At 39.7% G+C, this 22611-nt stretch overlaps 1 protein-coding gene across 1 annotated transcript in view; it reads left to right on the top strand.

The window, feature by feature from the left end:
• Positions 1–22611, top strand: part of sbf2 (SET binding factor 2) — a 128516-nt gene that overhangs the window by 90073 nt on the left and 15832 nt on the right. The window contains exons 18-30 of the mRNA XM_047363043.1: positions 6778–6948; positions 7113–7384; positions 8938–9110; positions 9325–9398; positions 12989–13184; positions 13419–13546; positions 16535–16710; positions 16831–16964; positions 17068–17269; positions 17372–17568; positions 17757–17897; positions 20484–20567; positions 22452–22526. Coding sequence (XP_047218999.1) covers positions 6778–6948; positions 7113–7384; positions 8938–9110; positions 9325–9398; positions 12989–13184; positions 13419–13546; positions 16535–16710; positions 16831–16964; positions 17068–17269; positions 17372–17568; positions 17757–17897; positions 20484–20567; positions 22452–22526 — 2023 coding nt within the window. The remainder of the gene's footprint in view (positions 1–6777; positions 6949–7112; positions 7385–8937; positions 9111–9324; positions 9399–12988; positions 13185–13418; positions 13547–16534; positions 16711–16830; positions 16965–17067; positions 17270–17371; positions 17569–17756; positions 17898–20483; positions 20568–22451; positions 22527–22611) is intronic.

Genomic DNA, 22611 nt, shown 5'->3' with positions numbered 1-22611 from the left:
CCATACCCCCTGCACAAACATGGACACGTACCCACATAACATCTGCTTCAAGACACTTAACACACTCAGCTGACAGGGAGGTATGAGAGTATCTAGAGGGCTACATTTCTTCCTATACTCATGCTCTATCACTTAATTGTGCAAGGTTTGACAGCATTCTCCAGACTGTAAGACTCTAAGATTGCAATCTTGCACAATTCTGGGCTTAGCTGCATTGAAGCGTCACTTCAAAACATTTCTATCAGCTCTAGATGTGTTCTTGTTATTTATTCCAGCAATCATCTGGCCTCCCTCCCATACTCACTTTAAGGCAGCATGCTTGGTTCCTCTGATAGCAAAGTGAGATTAATCATCTCTCTCTCTCTGTGAGAGAACAGTTAATGTATACATTAATGTCATCTAAATTTTGGTTTATGAACTACTGCAAGTTTGCACTCTGGTGGGCTGCGTCAGTCGTTCGGAAGCAGGCTGAAGAGGAGGGTTTCTAAGAAGTGAGGGGAAGTTTAGAATCGGTTGACTGAGAAAATCCTGCAGAAGGAGACAGGTTTCAGTTTTTGCTTAAAAAATTTAATTTTTGAAGATTTTCTGCTGTGGAAATATAGGAATGTTTGTTGTCAATCTTTTTCTTTTAGCTAACAAGCGATTTGCAGTTTTAGTTTTCCTCCACACACTGCACTTTGCAGGTAGACCAAAATGTTAGATTTTGGTTTCATCTGATCAAGGCAACTTATTCCACATGGTTGCTGTGTCCTCTACATGTGTGCAAATCTAACTTCTTATGGCTTTCTTTTGCAATTTCTTTATTTTTACCACTCTTCCAAAAAGGCCAGATTTGTGGAGTGCGCAATTAACACTTTTCCTGTCAACAGATTATTTTACCTGAGCTGTGGATCCCTGCAGCTCCTCCAGAGTTTCCATAGGCCACTTGGCTGCTTCTCTGATTAATGCTGTCCTTTCCTAGTGTTTCCGTTTAGGTGCACAATCCTGTGTTGGCAGGTTTATAGTTGTGCCGTACGTTTTCAGATGATAGGCTGAACAGTGCTGTCCTTAGATGGTGAAAATATAATAATGTCCACAGCATTATCCTTGACCTGTCTATTGAGTTCCTTTGTCTTCATTATGCTGTTTTTTTTCACTAATGTTCTCTGAAGAACATCTGAGCCCTTCCCATACAGGTAGACTCTATTTACTGATTAGGTGACATTTGAAAAGAATTGGTTTCACTGGATGTTATTGAAGAGCATCACAGAGAAGGGGGCTGATTACAAATGCACGCCACACTGTATACATTTAATTTGTAAAAAAAAAACTATAACTATGTACCTTTTCTTTCCACTTCATCGTTGTGCCATTAAATTGTGTTGACCTTTCACATAAAATCTTAGGAAAATACATTGAAGTTTGCAGCTGCAACATGACACAGTGGTAGTGACTGCTCAATATGTGAGTTTATGCAGTAGTTCCCAATTGTTGTTTTTCCCACAAGGCCTCAAGTATTGCATTGATAAAAAGCTGTGCACCATCTTCCAACCATTAAACTATGTGTGCACATTAAAAAAAAAAAAAAATCAATTGTATCTATCTATATATCTATATATGTTTTATATTTCCAAAACATGTTGACATTCTCTCTGATTTGACCCCACCCCATTCCCGCAATCACTCCAGCAGAACCCTGGTGGAAGCTAGGAGGGGAAACAGCCCTACCTACTTTTAAGTATCATATGAAACAAACTATTCAAGTGTTTAAGAGGTCTTTAGCTCCATTATTTATTAAAACAAATAGGTCACTTACAAAATGTGTTGGATAATGGCGTCATGTGACATGAGTTATGTTTTCCCCCAACCAGTTTGCTGTTTCAGAAAAATTTGAAAAGAAAACTGCTGACATCTCAGCTGACTGAAATCTGCGACAAATCATCAGCACAAAACTAAACATCTGCTGTCTACCATCTAACTGGTCTGCCTGCATACTTGCAATGAGTGAATCTGTTTCCGATTCCTCTGATTCATCTAACCGACTCCACCCTCTAGTTGTACTATATTAAACTTTACCACTGCAGTGTTTTGTTTTTCGTATTTTCTGTATTTTTTATTTGTCTTTGACTACTCTGCCTGATCCGTTATTTGTTTGCATTTAAAAAAGATTTTGACTTTAAGCTACTAGCTAATTCGCAGGAAGCATAGTTTCTCTAAGCGCTCCTGAATGCATCAGGAGTTTACCCTCTTCTCCGCTCATTCGGAAATCTTCAGTCTCATATTTGTTTTGCTGTCTTCTAGTCGGTTTGTTATGCTACAAAATGGTAGTCATTTACCAAAGTTCCCATGTGATTACAGTACCCTGCAAAAAGTGTTTTCCTTCACTAAACGTGCCACGTGTTTTAAACACTGCTCCTGCAGTCACTGATCATTGATCTTTTTCGGTGCATACTGTGTCATCATGCTGTCAACTTCTGTCATTTAGATGTGGTGTGTGGCAAATAATTATGAGGTATTGTCATGGTCTGTTTGTGGGTTAGAAGGATTTGTCTTTGTCTCAAAGATAAATCCTTTGTCGTTTTTGCAGCTATGTTTCCCAGTCCAAAGACAGTTACAAAATTTGTTGATTTTCCCCTGCAGGCGGAAGGAGGGCCGGAGTTCGAAATAGTGCCATAAATGTATCTTGTGTAGGCCTGTCGCAATAAGCAATAAATCAACTAATTGCAGGGATTAAATTAAGGGTATGATAAATTAAAATGAGCTTGATAATTTTCATTTGCATGCTTGTTTGTTTTTCTGGTGTCTCTCTTTCTACTAAAGAAACTGGGTGACCCCTCTCCTTCTTGTTTTGTTAGCGTTGGGAGAAATTAACTCTTGTGTTCGGTACTTGCCAGGCGCATGGTCTCGTTACGTATCTCATTACGCAAGCCAGAGAAACGCTAGTTGAGATTTGGAAGATGAGATACAATTGGTTCCAAAGATGAACGCGACAGCTGCAGTGTGAGAGCAATTTGGATTCAAACCGAATGACCGTGTGTGAGCTGGTATGTCGCATTTGTTGTAAAACAGTAGCAACTAAATGCGTCAGTACAACAAACATGCATCTCAACCTAAAACATAATCATTCAATGCAGTTTTACCAGCTGGGAAAAAAACTACAACCTGGCCGCCTTAATCTTTCCGACTGTCCACAATCACTGGAGCGTTTAATTGTTTAATCTGACAGACTAAAGTAGCTAAAGATTTGCATATGGCCTGTAGAGACATCTGCTCTTATTCCAATTCAATTCAATTCAGTTTTATTTATATAGCGCCAATTCACAGCACATGTTGTCTCAAGACACTTCACAACAGTCAGGTACATACATTCCAATTAATCCTAATCATTGAGCAGTGCAGTCAGATTCAGTTATTTATTCAAATTGGATAAAAAGTTTTTCTGTCTAAGGAAACCCAGCAGATTGCATCCAGTCAGTGACTTGCAACATTCACTCCTCCCGGATGAGCATGTAGAGACAGTGGACAGTCACTGGCGTTGACTTTGCAGCAATCCCTCATACTGAGCATGCATGTAGAGACAGTGGAGAGGAAAAACTCCCTTTTAACAGGAAGAAACCTCCAGCAGAACCAGGCTCAGTGTGAGCAGCCATCTGCCACAACCAACTGGAGGATTGAGAGAACAGAGCAGAGACACAAAAAGAACAAAGAAGCACTGATCCAGGAGTACTTTCTATGGGAAGGAAAAGTAAATGTTAATGGATGTAGCTCCTTTAGTCGTTTCATCTAGAAAGAAAGAACAGATTAGCTCTGAGCCAGTTTTCAAGGTTAGAGTCTGAAAGAGAGCACATATAATTAGTTACAGTAAAAGCTCAGTCAATTTCCATGTCTAGGAGAGAGAAAGGGTTAAACACTAAAAGACAGGGCCATGTGGATCATCGGTAGAGGGTGAGCATTAAGTTGTTGCCAGCAGAAGCTTGGACAATGCCCCTCTCCAGAAAGGTGTCACAGGTAGACACAGAGCCAGGCCAGGTGTAGCTTCTAGGAAGAGAAAAGAGAGAACAAAGTTAAAAACTGAAATAACAGCAAATAATGCAAAATTGGAGAGTAGTGTGAGAATGTAACGAAGAGGTTGAAAGTGGTCATTATGTCCTCCAGCAACCTAAGCCTATAGCAGCATAACTACACAGATAGCTCAGGATAACCTAAGCCACTCTAACTATAAGCTTTATCAAAAAGGAAAGTTTTAAGCCTAGCCTCAAAAGTAGACAGTTTGTCCATCTAGAGCCCACTGATGGCCATTGTTATACTAAAAACCACAACGATTGGGATACCTCTCTCTGTCAGATTAATTATAACCATTGAGTACTTTTGTTGTTAGTTTGCAGTTTTTGTTTATAAAACCGTCAGTTATGCCTGTTTTTCCCCGTCTGGGCCTAACAATCAATATTTTTAAAGGGCAATTTGGTTTACAGAGACTTTATAATCCATTTTTATTATTGTTTTTGGTTTTTAATTTATTTTGGATATTTAAAATGTCTTCCAGTTCCAGTGTTAAATGTTCTTTAAAAAATCAAGTTTACTCCCAACATACAGTAATGTAAGGTTCCAGGAAAAGAAGGTTTGAGCCTGAAAAAGATCTAAGACACAGCTGTGCCCAAGCTCTAGAACCAGAACACAATGTTTATTGAAATGTATATATAAAAATCCAGTAAACCAAATCTTTGAGAGAGTGTAGCTACTTGCATTTTTATGCAGTTATCATCATATTCGTTGAAAGTGGTCTTCTTCAGTTTCTGTCTTTTCTTTGATCAAAGAAGTTATTGTTCTCTGCATTGTGGTCAAATTTTGATTTCATTTAAATTAAACATTTGACAGTTCGGTTGTTTTCGCGGTTTTTATTTAAAAGTCTGTACATGGTAAGTGATTTATTGTTCGTCCTGTCCTAATGCAAGGGGCGGTTTGTATGTCTGTGCACTACCTGTGTAAATTTTCCCATTAAATCGAACGCACCAATCTCCTTGGCAACCGTTCTGTTTTGGGTGTAACCGCGCATGTGCTCACGTGTAGTTTATGTGAAATTTGTGGTCGTAAGCGATGTTTTTGAGCTGTACTGTGTTGTTGTGATTCAGAAAAATAACATGAAACAACGAGTTTCTCTCCCTTTGCTTTTAACTGGGCTATTTAGCAGCGAGCAGACAGACATTAAACGTAGCGGTGCTCATTTTAAAGGCTGGCCGTTCATTAAAACCTCGAGCTCCGAGGACAGAGAAGCAAAGCAAGAGCATTGAGGCTCCAGCATAGCAGAACAGTTCAGAAACTATTTGGAATGAGGGGAAAAAAGCTATATTTATGTTTTAGACTGGCTTTTGGTAGCGGATCTGATCTTCTTTGTGTGCTCGTGAATTTTTGCAGCCGTAACTGGTTCTGGATGACGGCTTCATAGCAGACAGCCGTTCTTCCCTCTTTCCGGTACTGTGTACCGGCGCAGAATCTTTTGGTGGTATGCAGTACCGGACCGGACCGGCTCACTTTCACCCCTGGGAATGACGGTTAACAAATTAACGCCTACAAGCTAGGAGGAACACTTAGTGTGTGTGTGTGTGTGTGTTCTGCTATGTGGGCATAAGCTGTAAGCTCAGCTCCCTCCTGGCGTCCGGGGAGTTGAGTAGAGTGGAAGTTGAGCTGTTTTGGTTCTGTCTCCAGTAATTACAGTGACCCCCCCCCCGCTCCCATTCTTCAAACGCAGCTATAAAGTAATAATAGATGCCGCTGGATTGTGTCAGACCTAGGGAAGACAAATCAGAAGCTGATCTAATAACAGGCTCAAGCTGGGCATGTGGCCCTCAGGCTTTGCTGCGAGGTAGGTGGATGGTGAAAGGTTGCTTTCTATTGCCGCTCTGTCAAAGCCATGTAATTTTTCTAATGCAAGTTCATTTTTCTGCTCAGCCATTCTGACCACACCTTTTGCACGGGGCAGTAGTATACAGCTGTGTTAACGCGTATAGCCGAGGACTCGATGTTCCTTTGAAGTAGTTGCTTTTGCAAGCTGCAGCTGATTCACTTTGCAGACAGCTCTAATGAAAAACAACAGCTCTGTTTCTAAATACATCTTGGGACAAAACACAGGAGGGGTGGTATGTTGCTCCAGTAAGGATTATTATCTTTTTAAAATGTAACGACTGGTATTAAATGATTGATTTCTCTTTAAACATTATGGCTCGCTTAGTTTAGTGGTTTCTTCTTATGATTCTAGCAGACTCATTTTACTGAAAGGCGCTGTTATAATATGCAGCCACAGAAAGATTAAATTGCCCCAATTCTGACTGCACATATGGAGAATAATATGGATCCTATCAACACAGTTTAAATGACATCTATAGTTGCTTGGTTTGTTTTTTATTGTCCAATGTCCTGGTGAGGGGATAAAGCTGGGCTTGAAAAAACTCCATCTGTCACAGTTAATTTAAAAATGAGCAAATCGAGATAATTATACATTTGGGCAAATAGTCAATTGTTACCCTTTGGTTAGTGCACAATTATTTAGTTCTTTTGTATATCCTCACTAGGTTCTTCTTAACACTTTGTTTTGTAATCATTTTTAAGGGTGGCGAACTATTTTGGGGCTATAAGTATTGTAAATATTTACTTCCAAAAAAATGTTAGTCCCACTGTGTCTTGTCAGAACTACACAGCACCAATTAGAGCAATTTTATTTGCAAATTTTTAATCATAAACACATTTGTGTTTTTAGTTTATTTTTTAGTATCATCCTGACCTTGGCCTTGTTTTGTTTTACAGAGGCTGGCTGCTGGGGTTAACCAGTTTGCCTACACCTGCATACAGGACCATCCAATTTGGACCAACCAGCAGTTCTGGGAAGCCACTTTCTACAGTGAAGTCCAGAGTCAGATCCGGGCCCTGTATTTGAACACGCCAGAAGAAAAGAGAGCCATCACCGCCGCCCCTAAGGTAAGAAAAAAAAGTCTGTGGAGCTTTGCTTTCTGAAGCCACATTAAAGCTGTAATGAATGATCCACAGTTAACTAAAACTGAAGGAAAAATACTTTTTCACTGGCAACAAAATTGGCATGATTGGAAGGAGTGAAGCTCCATCTTTTACTTGTACCTCTGCAGGATGTGGACCCCCAGTCTGCTGCAGGAACAGATGAGGAACAGACAGCCATGGACCTGGCGGCACAGCAGCTGCGCTCGTGGCCCGGCCTGAGCAAGGAGATGCAGCAGGAGCTGGTGAAGAACGAGGAGAGCACCGTGTTTAGCCAGGCCATCCACTATGCCAACCTTATGGTTTATCTGTTGGTTCCTTTGGACACCAGCAAGAACAAGCTGCTGCGCAACACACCTGCTGCAGACTGGGAGAGCGGCAGTAACAGCATCGTGACCAACAGGCAAGGATTTCATTACCTGGATTAATGCAGAGCTTTGATTTCTTCTCTTTTGGCTGTATTTTACACTTGAAGGTAATGCAATCAAACTACTTTTAATATCAGACAAATATAACCAGAGTAGAGTCAAAATTAAGTTTTTTGATGATTTCATTTAGTAAGGGAAAAAATAAATTTTCAAACCTACCTCTCCTGGTGTGTTAATGGTCTACGGCTGCTTAGGAACCTCAAATTTTCCTCTCTACCAGAAAATCCTGAAGGAGAATGTATGACCATCATTTTGTGACCTTAAGCTCAAAAGCGCACAAATGAATCCACATCTGAATGGCTGAAGAACAACAACATTAAGATTTTTAAGTGGCCTAATCAAACTCTGGACGTAAACCCGATGGAAAGCTTAAACAGGACGTTCATGCTCAAATACCTTCTAATGTGGATGAATTAAAACAATTCTGCAAAGTTGAGTGGGTCAAAATTGGAATAAAGACTCACTGACAATAAAAACAGCCAAAATTCAAATTAGCTGTTGCCTCAAGTGTGACAGAAGCAGTTATTAGGTTTTGGGGGCACTTCCCTATTCTATGAAATTCTTTTTGGATCAGCAAAGAGATAAATGCTTTTTTGCAGCATTGCTGCATTGCATTTTAATAGCATTTGACAAAACATAACCAGATCAGAACTTGATTTATGCTTGTTCAGAAGATGTAAGGTAGAACAATCAGTTTCTGCTGGAGGAAACCTCAAGTTACGTTTTCAGGATCTGGGAGGATGTGAGTTTCTCTTTAACTAGTCTGTGGGTGGATGTGGCGTAACTCACAGTCTACATGATACCTTCCTTTCAGGCCAAACAGGCTACTGTACTTCATTTGTTTCCGACTTCAATCTGTCATGTGGGTTTACTCTGCTCCTGCAAGAAAACAGAACAGGGCTCGTTTTCATACACCTTCAGAGTTTCCTGAATGATCCACACTAAATTGGTGTTTTTCCCTCTGTTGTGCAGCACCTGAGAAGGGAATCAGACTTGGGAAAAGTGCCCCATGTGTGTTTATTAAAACTGGAGCAAAGTGTGAATTTCACAATTTGTTTCCAATGATCAGATTTAAAGTTTTCATTACAGTTCATGTAGAATTTCATATCAACAAAAAAAAACACAATGTTGGTATTTTATTGTGTTATATTTATTCCTGGAAATGGCAAAAATGTTGCAGCCAAAGATTTATTTATGTGGAAAATATTTAGTGTTTTGTCTTACATTTTTATCCCAGACTTGTTTATTTCTCTCAGGGAACATTTTGATTTCACCATTCTGTATTTGTTCCAAGGGGAAAGTTGCATCACTTTCTCATGTGAAACAATCTCCTAGAATAATACAATTTGAGAGACAAATCCAGTCATCAATACTTTGCTAATGGCACACTGAAAATCACTCGGCCATTTGCTGCTCTTTATCAGAGTGCATGTTTAAATGTGAAATCTGTCAGCACGCGGCCCCTTCTCTTGGATACAGCAGTTTGACCTTTTTACTGATCTCACTGTGTCATAATTTATATTTGCAGCATCGCTGGCAGCATGGCAGAGAGCTTCGACACAGAGAGTGGGTTCGAGGACTCTGAGAACAGCGACACAGCAAACTCTGTGGTCAAGTTTGTTGCCCGCTTCATCGACAAGGTGTGCACAGAGAGCGGAGTCACCCAGGAGCACATCAAGAGCCTGCACAGCATGATCCCAGGTGCAGCATTCACACTCAGTCACTTCCCAGATTTCCCCCACTTTGTACGCAGTACCTCCTGGATGCAGGCATTCTGAGCTGATGCCAACACCCACAGAAATGAATGAGCTCATTAACTCCTGACATGTCAGAGAGCCTCAGAAAGTGGATACATGCAGACTTGTACACTTGTTGTGTGTGTATGTGGTAACTGATCCCTATGTCTGACCAACAGGAATCATAGCAATGCAGATGGAGACTTTAGAGGTGGTTCATAGAGAGAGCAGGAGGTTGCCCCCTATTCAGAAGGTGAGATTGTTCCTCTACACTTAGTTGTGTTCAAATTTATTTCTGTACAGACCTTTATGCAATTAAAAAACAAGCTTAGAGTCTACTGAGAATTAAAATGTCAAGCCAAAGAAGATCAATAACAAGTGCGGTTCTGCTGTTCTGTCCAAAAGCCGGAAAATCTAAATCCTATTCAGCCATGCTGCAGAATAATGGAGCAAGCAGAGCAACTGTTCCCCCATTTACCCTAAAAATCTGATCTTTGTCTGCAATCAGAAAAATTTATAAAGTATGTTATTTGTATATTATTACACTTTTCTTGATGGGCATAAAATAAGTATTAGAAATAACTACTACATCTTTGACCCAGTTTAACTCACCTCATGCCCCACAATCCGCTAGTAAAAGTTGCTACCTCCCAGTGTGATCTCTTCAGTCGGACAGCCATGGAGAGGAAAGGTAAAGAAACTGAGCCTGAATCAGTTCTTTCAAAGTGTTATGACATTGATATATTTTTCTCATTTTGCACAGCATTACACAGCTGCTCAGAGCTGCTGGGCTGCAGCAGCGACATACGTCTACACACACATCATGCAGTCGGTCTGTTGCAATGCAGCTCTCCACCTTACATAAAAACAGCATCCCTGAGACTACCGTCAAGCTAAACTTATCTTAAATGCCTTAAATTGCCTTACTGAATCAGCATACATCCATAAAACAGTTGCACAACATAGGCTTGCTCAACATATTTCTATCAGCTGGATCATATGAGGATACTTTGCAGATGGTGTCACAGTTAACTTTAAACTAGTTCAACTGGAAGTTGTCCAGGTCCTGTGGCCCAAATCATGATGTCACACCACCCTGCTTGACAAGGGCTTGTATCTTTGAGGGGTTTGTGTTTATGTCTTCAGTGTAATTTTAGCCATACACTGTATTAGGACCAAAAAGGTTTCTTATTTGTCTTTGGGTTTAAAGGGATTTCATTTTGCAAACAAAGACCATATTCCCCTGTGTGTTTCAAAACTAAAACGATTTCTTCTTGAAAACCACTCATACTTTTTTTCTTATTGTACTGTTACAAACTTTAACATGTAAGCTGTAGAGTCTGCCATGTTCTGACATCAGGGTAAACTGGCTAGGATGTGCGCTCTGTGGGAGATTTGTTGTCCCGCCTGTGAAAAATCTTTTTGCTTATTAAATAACAGATGGGCAGCAGCAGTTATTTCTCTATGAATCTGCCTTGTTATGTTTAGAAAGGTTTTTACTTGTGTCACAACTCTTGGTGCTTTTTGTGCCTCCAAATGCTAAATTTAGTCCAGTTTGCAGAGCACCAGTCTCATCCAGTTTTTTTCTTCGTCAACATTGCACTTTATGTTTTGACTTGTGGATCCAGCTGTTCCATATGTCTGCCAGTTCTCTAGAAATCACACAACTACACACATAAACAAACGTCATGCTATTACTGTCTTGGGAGCAGTTTGGAAACCATGCACGTTCTGCCTGCTGCTCACATGTAAATGTGAGACAGAACTTCCTTTCTGGACATTTAAGATAAGGCCATAGTCTGCCAGAAAGCATGCAATAACAGATTCAAGATTGTTGATTTGAATGGTTGTTATTATAACACTAAGAAGCTGTAATTGATCACTGAGCTTGCAGGAGTTATGAGGTGCTCAGGGACTCTTCTCTGTTCTGCTTTCCGTTCAAGGACAGATTCAGGAGGCTATAATTATCTCTGGGCCAGACCTCAGCTCCCTTAGGTCGGCTGTGGCCTTAACAGGAAGACCTCTGATTGAGCTGATGTCCCTTCTCTTTCAGATTTTTGACTGGGCAACAATTTAATGTTTCTGTGGAAGCTCTGCAGGTCAGAAGGAGTTGAAGCAGGGAAGGTGCAGACATGCAACAGAAGAAAATGACCATATTGTGCCAGAGTCTAATCAGTCCTATTAACAAACCACTAAAGTACACTGTTGTGTGTTAGAGTGCATCAAAAAAGTGTTAAAATTTTCTTCTCTTTATTTGTCACACTTAAAATGTTTCACCAAATTAAACTAAGGTTAATATAAGACAAAGATAACCCGAGTAAATACAGTGCACCTCTTAAATTATAATTTTATTAATTAATAGAAACCAATTTGCCTGAAAAATATCTATAGAAATGATGTAAGTAGAGCCCATATGGCAGCATGACGTAGGCTAAAATATCACATTTCCATTTGCAGTGGTAAACCTTTGACAGAGTGGCCAGCCAAGAGCGCAAAATAACATAGAACAACATCTAAGCCCTGCAGGCCTCAGTTAAGGTCAGTTTGTATGGTTTAACAATAAGAAAAAGACTGCCCAAAAATGGCAGTTATGGGAGACTTCCAACGCCAAAATGTCTGAACAAAAAAAACACAAAGGCCATTTCATTTATCCAACCCTCTAATGTAGCTGTATTGGAATGATTCTGCTAAGCAGAGTTGGTCAAAATTCCCTTAAAGTGATGTAAATGACTTAATGCCAGTTAATGCCTACCTTTGATAACAGTTGTTGCTGCCAAGGTTGGCACAACTAGTCATTAGGTTTATGGGTCTTTCATTTTATTTTTTACATAGAACCAAGTTGGTTTGGATAACAAATAGCTCTTTTTTTCCTCTAAAAAATGTAATCATCATTTGGAAACTGAATTTTGTGTTTAATTAGATTATTTTGTTTTGATATTAATAAATATGTTTGACGATCTGAAACACGAGTGTGGGAAAAGAAGAAATGGCACTGTATTTCTTGCTGTGTGTGCCCTAAAGTTTCCTCAGATCATATGAACATAAAAGTGCAATAAAACATTTCTTAGAACCAGACCACAACTTCTCCTCCATGTTGAAAGCATAGGTCCATGCATACATGATGGATGATGATTAATTCATGTGAAAAGCATTTAAACAAACATTCATACAGTTACTGTCCAAACCACCTTGATGTGATTGCTGACACATAAACTGAATTTCAAGAGTTTCTAATTATTACCATTTTATTTTTAATAAACAAAAAGGGAAGTGTTTGCTTTGTCATGCATTTCAGTTGCATTTAAATTGAAATCTTTAAAAATAATTACAGAGGTCTGGGCAGAATCAGCTCAACGTATTAAGCATGTGCAAAATGCATGATATCAGTAGTCCAGATGTTGAAAACAAAGTGTGAAAATCAATAGTTCAGTTTAGTGAACAGAACAAACAGCCATTTGTCCTCAAAAACAGATTTTGAGTTCTGCTGCAGAGATTGAAAAAGAAATTGTTCTCCACAGAGACTTGCAAATTGTTTTTCTTGGATTTTTTTGGATCTTTTTACAAATGCTGTGTGGTGCTTTGTGGGGATTTTTGTTGATTGTGTGCACGTAAGGTTTAAAACCTTTCCAAAGAGGCCATATGGTGCTCTAATTAGACATCATGATGATAAATTTATTTCCTGAATCTGATTCAGTGACGCAAATCTTAACGCTGAGCCCTCCACTTTTAATGCTCACTTGTCAATGAAAAATGCCTGAGCTGAAGCTCGGACGTGCCTGTATACAGGTATAGCGTGAGCGCCTGTTCTTTTGCATAATGTGTTGGGTTTTTTTTTTCCATCAGCCGAAGATTCTTCGTCCAGCTCTGCTTCCTGGAGAGGAGGTGGTGTCAGAAGGTCTGCGGGTGCTACTGGACCCTGACGGCAGGGAAGAGGCCACCGGGGGCCTCCTTGGGGGTCCTCACATCCTGCCAGCAGAGGGGGCCCTCTTTCTCACCACATACCGCATCATCTTCAAAGGCATTCCTCATGATCCATTAGGTACATACTGAATGACAGCAGTACTGATCTCAGACTTAATAAAATCTTGCGTTACCTAAATAGGTTTCATATTTGAAATGATTTTTATGACTAGTTCACATAAATGCTAGATAACATTGCAAATAGTGCTACTGATGCTTTAAAAGATTTTAAAAAGAAAAGTCTGTTTTGTCACTCAGCTGCTGCAGCCATCATGTCTACATAGTTCACGCTGATCGTTCTGTCTGTGTGCAGTGGGGGAGCAGGCAGTCATTAGAGGGTTCCCTGTGTCCACGCTGACTAAAGAGAAGAAGATCAGCATCCAGAACCAGCTTCAGCAAAACATGCAGGAAGGCCTGCAGCTCCGCTCTGCTTCGTTTCAGGTAAAACCCAAACATGTTTGTTAGGTGATATGGGTTGGTTTGGTAGTTGTTAAACTGTTGGTGTGTAGAGCTCAGCCAAATGCTGCTCAGATAACTAAATGCACAGCAGGAATCATGATATGTAGTGACCTTCTCTAATTTTTCAAAACATAACATTCAGTGTTGCGCAGACCATTTCTGTGACCTCTCAAACTCTTGGCTTTCATTCAAACATTAATTACTGAATACACCACACTTATTGGCACCCCTGGTAAGGATGTTTGCCTTAAAATAGATTCATATTGTTTTGCAGTAGCAGTTAATTTATTCAGAGGGGGAACATCGCACATTGAAAGGGATTTTTGACCATTCCTCTTTGCATAATCTGTCTTGATCCTTCAGTTTCTTTTACATTATTCTCTTCAGCTAATCACAGTTTTCTATAGGATGTAGGTCTGGGGGCTGACATGGCCATAGAAGAAGGTTGAGTTTGTGTATGGCCACAGGTAACCCTAATTTTCCAGCCGAAAGACCCAAATGATCATCCATTTTCAGTTTTCCGTTAGAGGTCATCAGATTTTATTTAAAATCTCCAGGTATTTTAAATACTTCCTACTTGATGTCATACAAGGTTCCGAGACCCTTTGGAAGAGAAAAAGACCCACAGCATCACAGATCCTCCGCCCTGCCTAATAGTCAGTAATGAGATGCTTTTCCAAATACTCATCTTTGTTTTACAGCAAACCCACCCAGCATGTTTGTTGCTGAAAAGCTGAATCTTAGTTTAATCTGAGCAAAGGACACAGTTTACGTAACACTGTTGGAGTTTAGCAAATCTTAATTCATTTTGTGGTGGTAGGACTGAAAAGGCTTTTCGCTTGATTCATTGACCCCAAGGTGCCACTCTTACCTCCCTTACCATCTTTCTCACTGTCCGTGGTGGCGACATGAATTACTTTTCCTTGCAGCCTTGTTTGTCACAGTATCAGTGAAGACATTTACAGTCTTATTTGGATGATACTTTCTCTTGCCTTTCCCATTTTGATGAGTGATGAATAAAAAAAGCAGGCCTTAAAAAGTATAAATTGGAAAAAGATAAATCTTTTAATTTATTTCATAACAAATTATAGTGGTGCAAGTGATTTTTTTTATTTTTATGACATGGATGTCTTTGCAGTGTAGGTTATTAAAGGTAATGTTTTTCAAATTTGTCTGTGCAACATTATGCTACTGCAATACAGAATTCAGTTTAAAACTTTTAACACATCTTTCTAGCCAATAATTATGAAAGGGAACTCTATATATTTTTGTAATTTAATAAGGTCATCTAAAAGCTTCAGAAAACCAATGTCAGATTATAGTAGTGTTGTGAGAAACAAAGTAGTTTGGTGAATAGAAAAATTAATCTGTAGGAATCTAAATAGGTTGAATATCATTTAGGGCCTTTCAGAAGACACTTCCTTAATGTCACCTTCCTGTGGATGTTTGTCCTCTCTTCCTTACCTCTTTAGTTGGGCGCTTGTCTTTGTCAGCTGTCAGCAGCATGGCGTAGGGTTGAAGTGGATAATTTCCAAAACAAAACCACATATTTTTTTCGGTCCAAAGTAGAGACTACAGACATCCGTAGACCATGTATGCTTTGCTGAGTCTGACTGAGACAGAGGCTTGAAGACATACAAGTCTAAGAGGTATTTGGGTCATATTGCATTTAATTACGTAAGGCAGGGAGAATAAATTATGATTTTATGGTTGTTTTAATGCCATTATATTTATTGGCAGTCCACCAGTATGGACAGTCCAGGTTACTCTATTGTACAACCTTTGCCTTTTTCCCATTTATGATTCCAGCAGCGCACGGCTCGGCTCTGCTCTACCTCAGCAAAAAAAATTCTGTTGTGTTACCATTGACAACTGGAGATAGGGCTTTAAGCCTCCAGTTGTCTTCATGTGCTGTGCAAAGTAAAATAAACACTCACCGTCGCACATCATGTCCTTTTACAGTGAGTTTGCAGAGTCCAGACCACCCTCCCATCCACAACTCGTGGGATGATGGCCATAAATGGCGTCCATAATTTCGAACCACCACTTTGGTTTTGACCCTCTCCGGCCGTTGAGGTCCTTAATATATTTGTAGTAGTTTTTTTTTTGTTTTTTTTTTTTTGTTTTTTAGCTTTTCCCAGCATTGCCCCGATGTACAAAACAATACATGGAGCTGAATATTGCAGTCAGACTGATACGACTGACCACACCCATAGACAATCAGTGAACAGGAGTCTGAGCCCTATTCAGCCCCAATTGGACCTGCTGTTGAGCATGTACCAAAAACGGCAGTACCAGGACAGGAAAGGCAAGTAATAGAAACGGTTGCAAAACCGGCTAAGTGGAGTGGAGCTGGCCGAAGAACATCATTCATGCACCGAGACACTGACCTCAGACCCTCCTCCATGCTGTGGTCAAACTGTTATCAGCCATGTTATGGCTCCCTGAGTCATCTGACCGTAACCCACTGAGCTTGATAGGAATCTCTGGAAAAGGATAGAACAATATATTAATCATAATGTGTGTACAGTGGAATCACATCCTGCTTACTCAGAGTTTGCAGAGCTTTGCCTTTTGACACAATTAAGAGACAATTTTTTAAGCCTCATATTTTTTCGCATTGTTTCATTCAAATGTGATAGCACCTCCTTTCAAAAAGCGTGACCCTGAAATGTATGGATGTGTTCATACTTTCGGAGGGGAAACATCTTTTAAAGTCCCTGTGGTTTAGCTATAACAAGCTTCTCCGAATCAAAGAGAGAAGCTATTCTTGTGAAGCATGTTTTTGTCCTCTTTATTTGTTCTCCTGCAAAACTGTTTATGGTTCTTTTCTGTCGTTTTACTGATGAAAATAACCCAGTTGTTCTGCCTGTGCGTGTTGTTTAAAATATTATGAAATCGGAGTCTGATATTCTGTTTAAATTGTTGCCTGTGTTTTTAGGTAATTGTGTTTTTGTATGTCTGTTGCAGTTGATAAAAGTAGCTTTTGACGAGGAGGTTAGCTCAGAGATGGTGGAGATCTTTAGGAAGCATCTGCAGAGAATTCGCTACCCACAGTCCATCTTCAGCTCCTTTGCCTTTGCAGCAGGACAAACGGCTCCTCAGCTGATCCTTCCAAAACCAAAAGAGAGAAACACTGGCTTTAGGTTTGTAAAGAAGCTTTTCAATAATGCCCAGAAGCTAAATTGTTGTTTTAAATCAATCATGTGTGTAATGAAATCTAACCTTAAATAGATGCTATCACTTCTGCTTTGTTCTCCTCACAGAACACTGTCAAAAACCATTGTCAAAGGAGCGAAGAAGGCAGGAAAGATCACCATGGGCCGTGGTAGTCAGAGCTCGCTGAAGAAGATCGACAGAGGTAGTCGGATGACATGGCATGAAGATGATGACATTTCAAGTGAGAGAAAAGACGTTTTTTACATGTGAGAGTATCAGTGTGGTGAAAAAAAAGACTGGGATAAAGATTTCTTAATGTAATTCAGTTTTCGTGTTGGATTTAGTATCTGATGATGGTGAACCACCACCCAGCAGCACTTTGAGAGCATCTGAGAAGTCCACCATGGAGCAGCTGGTGGAGCAGTCCTGTTTCCGGGACTATCAACGTCTCGGTCTGGGCACCATCACAGTCAGCTTGTCTCGCTCCAAATCAGGCGAGCAGTTCAGGATCACAGCTGTAAACAGACTCTACTCTCTCTGCCGCAGGTACTGCCCCCCTTTTTATCACCTATGTCACATCATCTACAACAGCGTAACGTTTTTCCCCCCAGTTAATCACATCACCTGCTTTTCTTGCTCTCTCTTCAGCTACCCAGGACTACTGGTTGTTCCCCAGGCTGTGCAGGACAGCAGTTTACAGAAAGTAGCCCGCTGCTACAGGCACAACCGTCTGCCTGTTGTGTGTTGGAAACATCCACGGACCAAAGCTGTGCTTATGCGCTCGGGAGGCTTCCACGGCAAGAGTGTGGTGGGACTGTTCAAGTCACAGAATACTTCCTCAGCATGTGGGTTTGCTTTCTAAGAGGCACAAAAAAGCCTAAAAACTTGGGCTTCTTAGTAATGCTTGCTACTTTGCATAACTACTTAGCCTGAATTGCAAAGAAATCATTGCAAAATAATTACCCTATTTAGAAAAGAAATCAAGTTTTATGCTTAAAGTGATGGTTTTATTTTTTTCTGTTTGCGTCTTCAGCACCAGCCTCCTCGTCAGATTCATCCAGTAGTCTTGAACAGGAAAAGTACCTTCAAGCCATTTTTGACTCCATCCCAGTCTACTTTAAAACGAACGGCACCAACACCCTATCCGACCGCTCCCTCATCGGCCTCTCACCAGGTAAAATAATATTTGGAGCGCTGGTTTGTCAAACCCTTTCTAGGAAGAGCCGTCATGGTACTTCATCAGTTTGTTGCGGCATACCTTTGAAACAAAGAAAAAGGAAACCGAATAAATATTCCTATCCGCTGGCACTGCATGAATAGTTTAAATAAGTCACATTTTTGCTCAACAGGTGACATTTTTGAGTTTTATGTAGAAGAATTTACAGAAAGGGCCACTGATGTTGGAAATCCAAGTTGGCAAGTCAGAGGCTTCTTTCCAACCTCAAAATCCAGTATGTTCTGCCTTGAATATAAAACTTAGTGATAGCTGCTATAAAAAAGTGTTTGTTTGCACTTTTGACTATTTTTATCATGTCAGGTCTTTCCACACAATACTATACAACCTCCTCAAGGTGTTGCTGCAATGTATGATGGCACAAAATGCTTAGAAATACATTGTTATTAGCTTACATCGCTAATTGTACTTTGGTTGACCACTGAGAATATCAATTTGCAAATTCCTTAGTTTTTGCACCTGGAACTGGAAGCTTGGTTAAGTTTGTTTAACATCCCCAAATCCAAGGTATGACTTACACAGCAGAAGTACTATCTGTTTATTTTTTTATTCTGCCATCATAATCTACATCTGCTCTTACCGACTTAAAAGAATTTGCATCATACACTGATGATAATCTGATGTTTTTGTACCTTGCTGCATATATATTGACATTATCTGTTTTAATGACAAACTGCTATCAATGCATGGCTTCAGTTTATTTGGCTTCACTTTATTTTGTAGATCACCTGTGGTGTGAAAATCCAACTTGCTTTTGAGTTAACTACATTGTTTTTAAACTTTTTATATCCAGCTAGAGCGGTAGAGATGGATTTTCATATAGAGCTGTACCAGTTGGCCTGCTTTGCACAGTCGTTGAAAACCGGAGCATGTAAATGGAGGACAGCCAATAATGCTATCAGTTAACAGTAATGGCTCTTAGTCAAAGTGAGGGGCATGAGAAAGGGCTGCCTAAAGCAAACAGAACAAAAGTCTTTGTTGCCTCTGCTGCCAGTCAGACTCCTCAAACACCTTAAGTTTTCCTAACAGGCCCGACTGAGTCACATTATGACCTGAACTTGTATCCTTGTCTCTTTAAAAAATAACTCATGGAAGTGAAGGCTGGAAGTATTTAATAAATCTAGGCTGCCCTTGGAAGGAAGTGAGGATATAAACATTGCTGGTCAATGGGGCTGGAGTGCTATCAACACATATCAATTATTTCAATAATATGTAAGTCTTGCCTCCATTTTAGGATTTGACCTCAATAAAATCATGGTACTATTATGGCATGTTAATTTTTTCAACGTTTAGTTACAATTGTATACAGTTTTCCTTCAATTGAGTTTGTCTGATTTAAAAAGAAATGCTATCATAAAATCTAATATTCCAACATGCCAGATGGCTGAACTGACAGAAAAAGTCAACTTTACATGCAGGGAATAATTTACTTTAACTGAACTATAAATTAAATATCGTTAACATAAGCTCCCTTCACTGCTGCCCGTGCCCCAACCTCACCTGATATAGCTTTGAGGGGGATCATCGGGGGTCCCGTGGGAGAAAAACTTACCTTGTTTTTAAAAGGACAACAGGCCACATAGAGTTCATTTCTTCCGATAAAGAGAAAAAGGGCACACTTGCACTTCTCAAAGTTATTTCGGTTTGCTCCTGCTCTGTTTTTGTTTCTTTGTTCTCAGGTAATTGTCGTCTTCCTTTTTGACTTTGGTCAGCAGTTATCTTTTACCCACTTATCGTTATGTGTTAGTGTGTGTGAGTGTGTCGGGTTCGAGAAAGTCACAGGAAAAGGAGACTGTTTATATTTAAGGGATTTAAAAGGAAATGTGTACAATAAAAGGTTATGTCAGAATCACCAGACAGTCTGAGGCCTTTGCTCGGTTCATTCATCTCTTCCGACTTTACCCAACCCTGCCTGTATCCTGCTAACACAGATGGTTTCTGCATATTTAACTCAGTCAGTCAGTCATTTTCTACCGCTTATTCCATAGTGGGTTGTGGGGGAGCTGGTGCCCATCTCCAGCAGTCTATGGGCGAGAGGCAGGGTACACCCTGGACAAGTCGCCAGTCCATCGCAGGGCAACACACAAACAACCATGCACACACTCATTCATACACCTAAGGGCAATTTAGATTAACCAATTAACCTAACAGGCATGTCTTTGGACTGTGGGAGGAAGCCGGAGTACCCAGAGAGAACCCACACATGCACGGGGAGAACATGCAAACTCCATGCAGAAAGACCCCCGGTCGGGAATCGAACCTAGGACCTTCTTGCTGCAAGGCAACAGTGCTACCAACTGCGCCACCGTGCAGCCCCTATATTTAACTCAAATAACTCTAAATTTTCTCATCAGGAAGGATTTTCAGAGGAGAAAAAATATACAACCAGGTTTTGCTGCCTTAAGATAAGCTGATGTTGACATACTAAGAAAGCATTTTTTATCTAATTCCCATTGAGAAACTTTATATATGTAGCGTGCGACTTGTATTTACATCCTGTTTGCTATGTCACTCTTTCGCCTTTAGGCAGTGAAAGAAGAACATCGCGGTTATCAAAGATGGCTCCTGTCCACTTAGAGATCCCATTTTCAAACAGCTTCACAAGAGGAGGTAAGGGTTTGTCGTTTTTTTAAAATTCAGGATTGTGTGTGGTTGCTGCTGCCAGGTGAAATATGAAGCACAAGCGTCACATTAACACTGTAGCTCTTATCCAATCCTTTAAAGTCACCGTGACGATCATATTGTTGCTGAAATTATCATCTGCACAAATTTCAGTTCTTCATATGTGAAAATTAGATTTCATTGTGAAGAGAAAATAAATCTAAAAATGTAAGTGAATTTAACTGAGGTAAAATTCATAACTAGTATCTGTTTTTTAGCTTGTAGTTTTCCTGACTCATTAGCATTGTTGTAATGATATCCTCCAGATGAAGACTTAATTTACTGTTAAGCTGATATGTTAATGTGACAATTTGTGTTAGAATGTGAACTCTTTAAAAGAAACCTCAGTACAGTGTTTTTTTCTCGGATTCTGCACATATCTTAGCTGTTACACACCGATTCAGATTAAAGGTCAGAGCCAAACATATTGTTCAGATTGACTCAGCTGGTTTTGAGCTCACTCATGAAAGCATGACACATCACCTCCTTTTTTTGTGATTTACTCCCACCTTTTTAATCTACTGGGTTAAGAAAACTGTCTGAGAAAAAAACTTCATGAAAATGTTTGGTAATCTAGAAATATGTTCACTCATCTAAGTAAATGGGTTTTTCATTCTTGGGATGCTTTTCTTTATGTCTGCTTGTAAAAAATTAGGAGATTTGTCACTTTGCCTTCATGAAACAACTTAAACTATAAAACGAACCAACCTGAAAAGTGACTCAGCCTGATTTGAGTCACTTGTAGGCAGTTTTTGTATAGGTGGCATGGCTTTCTGCCCAGAGTAGGATAGCCTAGAGGGGCATAATGACACCAAAAAAAAAGTTTATTGGTCTGAAGAGTTTTCTTTTGCTCATTTCTATGTCTGGTCAATGGAAATGGGTGCTTCCCTGTGGTGTGCACAGTGTAAGGTGTATTAATCCCAAACGCTGCTGGTGGCTGAAGTTCGTATCTGAAGTATAAATCTGACCTATTTAGACCAGAATATTTTCTGTATTTCAAAACTGGGCTAAATTGTTGTACAGAACTTAAGGATGCTTTAAACATTTTACATTATCTACCATTTAAACCAGATGTTTACATACACGGTGTTAAAGATACATAACTTTTTTCTGTCTAACATGAAATCTGACTTTGTATTACTTTATTTATATTCATCGATTTACATAGATTCTCCTAGTATTTCTTTTAAACTTTATGATCTAAATCAAATGTTTTGGGTTTTATTCCACAACGTCTCACAGCAGTTTAAATATTGGCCCGTTCTAGTAATCATCCCTGACCTGAAACAAACAAATTGTTGTGTTTTTTCATACAGTTTGTGAGGGTGGAAAAAAGAATATTCTTATTTGTTTTTAAATGCTGAAATGTATCCATCCATTAATTCCAATCACATATCAGTTTAATATTTTTTTTTTATATTCTAATGTTTCTGCTAAGTTGCATAATAACAAATGGTTCTCTGCAGAATAAGCTTTGTTTTGGAGGGGAGTGTGATTAGTTTTGTATGGGACAGCAGAACGTGGGGCTTGCCCAGGGCGCCATTCATGCAAGAATTACCACTGCTCTTAGGAACAAATATTTCATATCTGCTCTTCACAAAAATAACCTAAATCTTCTCTTATTTTGTTACTCAACCAGTCATAACATGGAAAATCCAATTATGCATGCTACTGTATGACAATCATTCTCCCCAATCATTAAACAGTCATTTTCATGCAGTTGCTATATGTGGGCCACTCTACTGTCTTTTGCATGTTTGTGAGGTTGTAAGTTTGGTTTGTAAGGTGATGTTAACTTTGCCCCATCCTCTCTCCTGCCCAACAACCACCCAGTGCTTGAGTACAGAGACAAACTATTCGCTCACTCAAACCAAAAACCTGCCAATAAGGAAATAATCCAAAACCAAGGTAAAGTAAAACTGTTGATCCCCTTCTTTCTAATACGTCTGCCGAGCCTCAGCCTTTCTGCCTCCTCTAATCTTCTCAACCGCTC

The sequence above is a fragment of the Girardinichthys multiradiatus genome, chromosome 4, assembly GCF_021462225.1.
Source record: "Girardinichthys multiradiatus isolate DD_20200921_A chromosome 4, DD_fGirMul_XY1, whole genome shotgun sequence".
NCBI classification, from domain to species: domain Eukaryota; kingdom Metazoa; phylum Chordata; class Actinopteri; order Cyprinodontiformes; family Goodeidae; genus Girardinichthys; species Girardinichthys multiradiatus.
This window is presented reverse-complemented; position numbering and strand designations above follow the sequence as displayed.